Source organism: Galeopterus variegatus, unplaced genomic scaffold, assembly GCF_000696425.1.
Source record: "Galeopterus variegatus unplaced genomic scaffold, G_variegatus-3.0.2 Scaffold1066, whole genome shotgun sequence".
NCBI classification, from domain to species: domain Eukaryota; kingdom Metazoa; phylum Chordata; class Mammalia; order Dermoptera; family Cynocephalidae; genus Galeopterus; species Galeopterus variegatus.
The window spans coordinates 169410-179818 of NW_007727177.1; the positions used below are offsets into that span (position 1 = coordinate 169410).

Consider the following 10409-nt stretch of genomic DNA (forward strand, 5'->3'; position numbering starts at 1 on the left):
GACCGGGGACCGGCAACGGGATTGCAACCCTCGGTGTTGCCCCCGCGCCTCGCTCAGCCAGTGAGCGGGAACCGGTCTGTATGTGGGATCCGAACCCTCGGGCGGGAGCGCCGCCGCGCTTCCCAAGCGGCGCACTTATCCAGTGCGCCACCGGGCCGGCCCAAAATAAAATATTTTTTAAATATTTATTTTCAAACAATAATAGAGCTACTACATGTTAACATAAATAACATTTATATGAAAAATAACTACGTTTTCAAAAAATAGTGAGCAGAGGGGCACTTGAGAAGAGCTACTGCACACTTACTCTGCCTTGTAAGCAGCAGTAAAGATTCTGTTGAACGAATGTTAGGTGGGCTCGGATTTCAGCCTCTTCGCAGGTGCGTGGGTGGGTGGGGGACACAAGATACCATGAGCCTTTTGCAAGATGAGAGCACATTTCCCTCTGGATATCCCTGTGGCCCGCCCGCCCACCTGCTCAACCACTGCCAGCATCGCTCAATCCTTTCTCTTCCCTTTCCCTAACAGTTCTCTCTCTTAAAAAAAAAAAAATACAAATAGGATGAGAAATCATTTTAATGCCTTTCAAAATCAATTTGTAAGCTGTCCGTGTCTTTTAAATACACCTATTTCTGTAACCAAAATAATGATTGCATGAATTTATTTAATCCAGGGAATTCTTTTGAGTGTTTCCTTTGACAAAATGAATGCTGAGGCCGGGCTGTACCAGGATTTCTTTATTCTTCTCTGTATTCACGTTGATAAAGCAACTGGAAATTTTTTTCCTTATTACTCTATCGAAACAGACTGGGTTTCATATTCTTTTCCTTACTACGACACCGAAACCTAAGTACTTCTCCTTTCTAAGGAGAAGCTGCCCCCTCCCCCATTATTTTTTCCTCTGATTAGAGGAAATCTGCAGATCCAAGATTAAAAAAAAAAAAAGATGGTCATCTCTGTTCCTATTGAAGAGCCTGAGCTTCCCAGGCCCCCGCAGGCGCGCCACGCCTCTCCAGTTCCTGATGTCACACTATTTTTGTCTTTGAATAGCTCATTGACACAATTGCCTCGGAGATCGGAGAACTGAAACAGGAGATGGTGCGGACAGATGTCAGCCTGGAAAATGGCCTGGAACCCGCTGAAACCCACAGGTGACCGAAGACTCAATTAGGTGATGGGTACGAGAAAGGGGCTAAGTGACATTTCAGTCACTTCTCAGAAGTTTGGGAACTGGGAATGAGGTGGCAGCTACAGATGAAGTTCTCTGTAGGAGGTGGGAGTGGCCTAGGAGCTAGTTGTCTGCTTGTTTATTTCAATCACTTTGAAGGCACTTGAACTTTATACCCTCCCAATTCCTCTTGGCACCAGAACCCGGAAAACTAAAACTGTCTGTGCCATATCCACCTACTCACAATGTTGGAAACAATAATACGGCAGATCCTCCGTGTGCAAAATAGAATTCAGTGTAGCCGTGTCAGTCTCCAGAAGGTTTAAAGGGGAGCAGCTAATGAGGATGGACTCATTTTGCATTCTCAGGTCAGAAAAAACCCAGCAGTTACCATAGCCGTTAACCTGAAAAGCAATCCAGTGTATTGGAAACTGGATGTGGTTGTGATTAAGAAGGGGGAGGCGATATGCGGTGCTGGTTACATCATGCCTGTGTACATGTTGCACGTTATCTGATAGGGACTGGTCTTTATCTGGAGAATGGGATGCAGAGGTCAGGGTGGGGGATTGGGGGTTGGAGGTGACCTCTTCCAGCCCTTTGATGGTGTAATTCATTTCTAACAAAGACAACAGAATATAATCACTGCAAAAAGACTTGGGTACTTGATGCCTTAGATGCCAGATTCATTATCAGCTTCCCCCTTTCTCCCAGCAAGTGGGGTAGGGCTGCCTGGAGCAATGTAAGGCTGAGGTTTATGGAGTGGGTTTTGTTTGCAAGTCTTGCAACAGGCAGGCAAGCTGGGTGGTTCTGGTTGTCCAGGCAGGTTTCAAACCAGCCTGACTCGTTCTCTGTGGTAGACTGAAGGGAGAGAGCACCATCCCAGGGAGACACTCTGCAAGCTGGAAGGTGGTGCTTTGACACTCTGTGTCTCTGGAGGAACTGCATTCCCCTTTAGCTGTGGAAATTCCATGTGCCTTCCATTTCCTTTCTGTCCTACTAAAAGATGGGGGTAGACCAGATGGCCCCCGTGCTCCTTGCAGCACACCTGGGTATTCTGTAATTTTTCTTGATTTGGGTGTGAAAGGCTTTGATTAGTTTATTTCTTTTCCCATAAACTAGACAAATGCACAGTGATTTTCATTTAGACACTTCCTGCTTCACATTCAAAGTAGTTCCAAACTCAGTGGAATTTTAGCCAGGGGATTTCTCAATGCCCTTTGCATTGTTTTTTTGGTTTTTTGGTTTTTTGTTTTAATTTTTACTGAATCAAAATTGATTATACATATTTTGGGGGTTCAACATTCAGATATGTTGATCAAATCAATATTACTAACATATATATAGTTACAAATCATAATTATTCTTTATGCCCCTTGTCCAATCTCTTTCCATCCCTCTCCTCCTCCCACCACCCCCCTCTAATTACCCTAGATTTCTTCTCTCCTTCTGAAAGAGTAATGGTTACTGTGTTGATTTGTTGCCTAGATGATCTGTCCAATGCTGAGAGGTGTGGTCAGGTCCCCCAATATTATCATAGAGCAGATGCTTCTTCTGTCACTCTGAAATGGGCTTTGTGCAGAGACAGCCTCTTCTTTTCTTTATCTCTACTGGTGACTCTCCTTGTGTCAACGCACTCCAGTGGCTGGCAGATCATCTGCGTGGTATGCCCTTTGCATTGTTGAGCCTGAGTCCATGATGACAGCAGCGTAAAGAAGAGAGCTTTGGTAGCACTGATTTCTTCCCCATCCAGGCAACACAGCACCGTGAGATAGACCCCTTGCTCCACAGGTGACAGACCCAGACACAGAGTGGCAGGGACCCCTCTCCTGCATATAAGTCACAGGGGATGTTAGAGTTGTGGGAAGAAGTGTTGTAACGTGTTAGAGGGCATTACGATCTCGGCCTCTGACTTAAGTGGGCGTTAGGGTAGGAGAGCTGGGTGATCATTTATCTTTAACTTTTTTCTTTTCAAATTTAAGAATGACTGTAATCACTCCACAATAACTTTATTTATTTTGGGGGGTTAATGTCATTTATTCTTGAATGCTATGTTGGTTAACACCGAATTTATGAATTTTCAGAGGCTTTTTACTTGGCTTTATTTATTTAATGGGAAAGAAAATAAGGACATTCATCTATGCCAGGCACTGTTCTGAGTAGATGGCCACTACTAATTCACTGACTCTTCCTGACAGCTCTATGAGGTAAAGCTGCATTCTGCCTGTCATTTTACTGATGTGGGAACTGTATGATGTGGGGAAAAACAGGCAGATTAATGAGGCTTTGGCTCATGTGCTGGAGTCTCTCACTGATTTTTTAGAAGCAGTGACTGCTTTTAATTTCTCCATTTTGCCCAATGGAGATCTCAGGACAGCAAGACAATGAAGAGGTGGGATAAAGCGGACTTCGAGTTGTTTCCAAAATTAAAGCAAAGCATTGCTGTGGCCACAAGGGAAACGACAATTCAGCCTGGCACAGAGCAGCCCAAAGGGGAGAAGAGAGGATAGGAAAACAGGCCCATGAGTAGCAGAGCTGCCTTGAGCTAAACCCTCTAGAATGCAGTAGCAAAGGTCACCCCCTACCTGCTGACCTTGGTTCTGCAAGTCTGACGCCTGCACGAATGCATCACAGCCAGCTTCCTCTGTGGCATGAGTGTGAGCTGTGATAGGGCTTCACCTCCCCTAGCCATAGACACCACAAAATGTCTGTGGTTTCTGGTTGGTTGAACGCTGGGTTAAGTGCCACACTAGTCCCCTGAGTTAGGAATCGCTATTCCCCTAGCCGTGTTGGTATTTGGTTGCTCCTTTGTGGTTAAATTGAGACATGCTTGAGATCTTTAACTTCTTATGCCATAGACTCCTTCTCAGAATAGTACTTTAAATGCATAAAATAAAATATGTGGGATGACACAGTAAAAACAATTATATTGAAATATAATGATCAAAATTCTTAATGTGTGATTTCATAGCCCAGGTACTTCCTTTTTAACATGACTTGACCAGTTACTTTTCTGACATGACAAGGTCTAGCTGTGGGTCTAGGAACTACTGTCGTCTAAAAGCAGAGACAAGCATAAATAATATAAGTTCTATAACAGCTGTGACAACAATAAAAATCTCTGTGGCTTCTTTTGGTGACAAAGTCCCACGTACTTAGAATACTTTGTGGCCTACATTCCAAATGGAAGAAAAGTAATTTCAAAATGAGGTTAGTGAAAATAAAGATAAAATAACCGTTTATTTATAAAATAAATAAAATAACTTTTTTCCATCCAGTGGTCAGTTCCACCTCCCAGCCCACCCCCTTCAGCATCATCTGACATGGTCTATCCATCCTCTTTTCTTGGAGCACTTTCCTGGCTTGGTTTCTGGGACACCATGCTCTCTGGGTTCCTCTCATCTCACCTGCTGCACTCCAAGTCTCCTGGCTGGTTCTTCCTTGTCTCCCTGACCTCCTAACCCTGGAGTTCCCAGAGCCCAGGCCTTGAACCTCTTCTCTTCTCTCTCCCACTAACTTTGTGCAAGACACTTAAAAATCTTTGTGCCTCAGTGTCCATATCAGTAAAGTGGAGCCAATAATAGAGCTACTTCATAGGGCTGTCAGGAAGATTAAATGAGTTAATAGCTGGAAAGGACTTAACACAGTGCCCAGCAGGTGATAAACACAATATATATTGTTTAAAAAGGAGGTCTGCGGCCAGTTGGCTCAGTTGGTTAGAGCATGGTGCTGATAACACCAAGTTACAGAGTTCAATCCCTGTACTGGCCAGCCAAAAAAATAAAACAAAATAAATAAATCAAAAAGAGGTCTCTAGTGTAATTTCCTAAGTAGTCCCATGCAGTCTTACGGCTTTGATACTGTATAAATGTTGGTGATTCCCAACTTATATCCCTTGGCTGATCCTCTTTTTGAATCTAGGTTTGTATCCAACTGCCCTTCAGCCTAACCTTTGACATCTCAAACTTACAATGACCAAGACTGAACCCTTGGGATCCCTTCACAAAGCTGGTCCTTCCCGGGTCTTCCTGCCTCCTACTAAACATGCCCCCAGATGCGTGGGCCTTACAGTCATTGCTGGTGCGTCTTTCTCTCATAGACCCCCTCCCATCTATCTCCAAATCCTGGCAACTCTACCTCTAAAATAGATCCAGGCTAGGACCACTTCTCACCAGCACCACTGCAGTAGCAGTGCCTCTGCTCAACTCGTTCCAGCTTCTCCAGGCTATTATCCAAGCAGCACAGAGAGTGATTCTTTTAGTTCATCTAAAACCAAGTCATGTCACTCCTCTGTTCAAAACCCTTCAATAGTTTTTTATCTAAATCCAAAATTATTACTGTGGCCTTCAAGACCCTACAGGATCCAACTTCATAGAACTTGTACATAGAACAATAGATATTAATAGATGCTAATAGTACATAGATTAATAGATAATAGTACATAAAACATGTGCTTCTAATCTCCACAGAGTAGCAGCAGTGGTAATAGATTTGTGGTAAGATATTTTCCTGTCATGCCTATTGAGGATAATCTGCTGGGACCAGTTTGATCCATTTCCTCGCAGTCCCCTAAGATGTCTGTTTATTTCAAAACACCAGGAGTGTTTTGAATAAAGTTTCAAGGGATTCAATGAGAATTGACCAACTCTTTGCTCACACTGTTACCAATATAGCAACAATTAAGTTCAACTTAAAGAAAATACTTATTGAGTGGGTGCTATTTGCTAAAATACCTAGGCAATGGAGCCCAAAGATTTACTCAGCCTAAGGGAGGAAAGAATTGTAAAGAAGTGGCTGTCATACAAAGGAGTAAGGACATAGAGGAAGACTGTACCAGATGTGGTTGCACAGTTCTGAATATCCTAAATCACCGAAATGCATACTTTAAAAGGGTGAATTTTAGGCTATAAGAATTGCATCTCAATAAATGTGTTAAGTGTGTGTTAGAAAATTTTTTAAATTAAAAAGAGAGAGAGAGAGAACAGATCAGATGAATAAAGGAATATACCAGGTGTCCTGGGGACTTCAGGGGCGAAGTAGGTAATTCCGAGTCAGAGGTTGTTTTAGAAACAATGAGACTCAACATCTACCTTATTAAAAAATGAGTTGAGCAGGTGTAAAAATAGCTTCTGGATCAAAATGTCCCAAAAAGTTGTTTAGTCTGTCTTGATTGGTGATCTCTATCATATTTGGGAAGGTTTCTAAAAAGAACATTGAAGATTTCTTTTTTGATTACTAAAAGTAGAACATGTACACTGTGGAAAAAGCACAATGCAGATAATAAAAATAAAAATTACCATGAACTCACCCACCCATTGAGACAGAACCACGCTGGTTATTTATTATGTTGGGTTGGCTATTTTATTTCTCTGCTTTGGTATGTATCCTTCCAGAGTTTTGCAGTACTTTACACATTTAAATGGTAGATCATGCATGGTTTTTCACTGACTTCATAGAGTGTTTTTGATCATCCTGGAAATGCGCAGTGTCCTAGAAACCAATTGCATTTTTGTTAAGGGAGAGCAGCTACCAATTTAGTGGCTGGTTTCTCTGTCGACAGTAAACTTTGGCCACATAACTTTAACAGTGGCATACTTTAAAGTTACATTTATTTTATACTTTGCAGGCTTTGCCTAGCTGCTATATTGATAGTTGGTTCTCATAAAATATCTGCTTGGTCAGAATTCAGTTGTGAATTAGTCAAGCCAGGGAATAACACCAGTGCAGCCAAAAGCACTTGAGTACCAGAAACTGCAAGTCCACAGAGCGCCCGCCTTTCCGTAGGGCAGTGTGGGGTGTGCACTGCTTTGGGCTGGGGGCGGTGGGCTGAGCCTGGACCCCGCCTGGCTCCTTCTCCTGCCTGTTTTCAGCTCCAAGGGCAACCAGGACAACAGGTTCTTTGTTTCTACTTCTTATTTTTACAGGAACGAATGAATGCCTCTGCCAGCATTGATTCTATATCTGGCCTTTTCATCCCTAGCTGGAGAGTCAACGAAAGGAAGTTCCTAAACAAAAAAGGCCACCAAATCTTTTTTTCTCTTGTGAAAATGGCAGTGCCTCCCCCGAGACAGACACACATGTTTGTTCCCATTTCTGTGTCCTCTCATCCTGGTCCTCAGCAGATGGAACTAAAAATCACCAAAGGCCCTAAATTTTTTCATAAAAAATCATGCTTCTAGAAATCTTTTTGAGGAAGCTGTGGCCTACTGCCTCAAAAAGCAGCAGCCTTAGCCATGCAGGAATAAAATTTGCAACCCCAAATACTCATATATCAGTGATTCTTTTTCTTTTTAGAGTTTAAGGGGACAAAAAGGCCTCGAGGACTTAACCTCTCATCTTGCACACTGGAGGGAAATTGCACACGTTCAGAAAACTGGACTTGCGCCCAGTCGATCACTTTCCAGAGTTCTGACCTCCAAGAAGGAGTTAGACTGGATGGTCCCTAACATCCCTCGGCTGCATAGGAGGTGATCCTTCCCAGGGCATCCCTTCCCCAGGCCTCTGCCAGTCACTTTTCCCATCCTGGGTGGTGGGTAAAGGTTTTCTCAGCTCACTTGGCAATTTCCGTGCTATGAACTGAGAGGGTTAGCCAGGGTCTCGTGATATGCAGAATGAATTTGGGCCCCCCCCCCTCTTCTCCAGACTTTAATATTACAGAGGAGAGGTTTAATTCAGCGTCAAAGTTCTAAGGAAGTGTATTCATGTCTGAAGGTGTTAAGAAATTATTGGACATCTACTACTAGGTATTTTTTATACTGAAGGTTTTCTGGGAATTTTTTGTTTGCTCTGTGGGTGTCTATGTTTAACAAAAATTGGAATTAGTCCTGTGCCAGAGATTTTTTTATTAGATGGATGTCTTTGGTATGGACTGTTATTTTCTGTCTCTCTACATAAGGGGCCTTTTCTACTAAAAGTTTTCTAGAAATTATTGATCCCATACCCACCACCTCTCTTCCCCCAGCCCTATTAAGCCCTCAGTTCGTTTCATTGGCCATGTACTAAGCCTGGCATCCTGGCCACTGCTTGGCCTTTGGGGTATATTTGCTTTCCCTTTGATACATGGCTAAGGATCTACTGCTCCAAGAGCAGGAACGTGGTGAACACAAGACTCCGAATTCTGCCTGGTCCTTAATTCTTAAGATGACCACTGCTTTGGCCTCTTGTACCTAGAAGCCTGGTCCCTCCAGCAATGCCATGTCCCAGTTTCTTGCCATAGCAGCTGGTTGAGCCAGCATCATATGAAAAGACTTCACAAGTACAGGGCACAGCTAAAGGCAGGATAAGGAAGGGAGGCCCCCCAAGAGGCGAGATACGCATAGTAATGTCAACACAAAAGTATTGAGAGACGTGGCTTTTTTCCTTCCTTTTTTCATCTCAAAGTTGAGGATGGCAACAAGGGCATCCAGGTTGAGAGTGGACCCTAATGGTAGATGGAGAACTCTGCAGCTACAAAGACCCGCTGGCAGCCATCCTTCGGAAGGTTCTGGGTTTTTCCTTTCCCCAAGTCCCATTAAATGCTGCCAAAACAAGCTCCAGGATTTTGTTCTTAGAATAGTCTTTGTCTGTCCTTGACTGGAAACACATTGCCTTGCTTTCTTTTGGGGACTGTCCAAAAGAGAGGAGACAATAAAAGAGTCATCCTGGAAATTCCCACTGAACAGATTCTGTACTCAAAGTTCCGAAGACATTCCAGGCTCTTAGAATGGGAAGTTCTTTTCAGGTTGTCTTTGTTTTGGTAACAGATTTCTTTTTTCAACTAGAATCCATTTTTAGACAGAGGGAAACTGAGGCTAAATGACACGTGGTACTGGACCAAGCCACACACCTAGGAAGAGCCACCAACGAGACTTCAGGTCTACTGCAAATCCTCTTTCCACCAACCTGTGGAGGATGATGAGACTGAAGGAGATTAGAATTGGAGTTGATTCCACTGAAACTATGGCATGCCTTACAGAAATACTGTCTTGATATTGATGCACTCACGTGTGCCGGAGATGGGTGGTTTTGATTCCAGATAAGTAAGAACTCGTTGATAACTGAATGCTATGGCCCCCCGAGCTGTGTGTATGGGATTCCCACTTTGGATTTCTCCAGACCGCACACAATGAACCTGCCTTAACCGAAGGGTCCTTTCCTGCCAATACCATCTACCCTCTAGTTTCTCAGTGTGAGAGTAGGCATTCTGTGTTTGGGGACGTCGAGTGGAGAGCTTATCACCGATGTCCTGTGAAGGTGGGCATAGAATTACAATTCTAGGCTAAAACTCACCATCGACTCTCCCAAAGTTCTCCGAAGCCCAGTCCTTGCTAGTTGACCTGAGGCTAGAGGGGTGGCCCATGAGTGAAATTCGTGGGTAATGAGGAAAGAGCTGCTAAAACTTTGGATTTGTTGTTCTGGAAGGATTGGAGCTGTCTCCTCTTCTTACCCCAGGCCATGAGATGGCCATGGGCCATGGGGCTCTTGGTAGCTGTGGTGATTTTGCCACCCATTTCCTGATAAACACAGAGACAAGAATGCTTTGTCTCCTGAGACTGAGCAGCTGGATTCTATTTGTTAGGGCCTGGCTGCGGAAAGGCCTGAATCAGAGGTTGGGGTGGAGGGGGCGGTGGACAGAAACCAGGTCCTGGAGAAACTCAATGCCCATGACAATGTTTCTCCCTGCCCACTGAGCGTCCCTTCCTCACTCACAGGGAATAAACCTTACTGTCTGCAGAGGACCTCCCCTCAGGCTCATGTCTAAAGCAGACGTTTTATCAATGTCTGCCCCATACTAGGCCTGAGTATGGCCTGGGGGTAAGAGCAGGCCAGTAGGGGAGAGGAGTATGATGGGTGAGGGCCTCGGAGGCCTAGAAACAGCAGGTCAGGGGATTTGGTAGGTAAGAGGACTTGGAGCTGAAAGCGGGAATCTGAGCTGGGTTTTAACAGGCAGGTAGGAGCCAGGTATGGCAATGGACATTCAAGAACAGCTTCAACTCGCCAGGGAGGGAGATGATCCTTGGCAGTAGATGCTTTTATAGGATGATCTTCCCCCTTGAATACAGGGAGGGGCTTGTAAACATTAATACAGGAAAACGATTCCAGTGTCCCAATCCAAATTATCTTAGTTCAAATTTCAGTCACCTGCTGTGCCACAGTTCTCCTGATCGTGTGCCGTCTTTACTACTAATTTTCCTAATAGCTTTCTTCTTTTTTTTTTTTTTAAAGATGACTGGTAAGGGGATCTTAACCCTTGGCTTGGTGTTGT

General features: G+C 44.0%; 1 protein-coding gene and 1 non-coding gene across 3 annotated transcripts in view; both read left to right on the plus strand.

Annotated features, from left to right (window-relative positions):
* Positions 1-10409, plus strand: part of RIN2 (Ras and Rab interactor 2) — a 185427-nt gene that overhangs the window by 124028 nt on the left and 50990 nt on the right. For both annotated transcript variants that reach the window (XM_008574574.1, XM_008574573.1), the window contains exon 3: positions 1051-1151. In XM_008574574.1, the coding sequence (XP_008572796.1) occupies positions 1051-1151 (101 nt within the window). The remainder of the gene's footprint in view (positions 1-1050; positions 1152-10409) is intronic.
* Positions 4863-4936, plus strand: TRNAI-GAU. The gene has a single exon. It is a non-coding gene; the product is annotated as a tRNA-Ile (tRNA).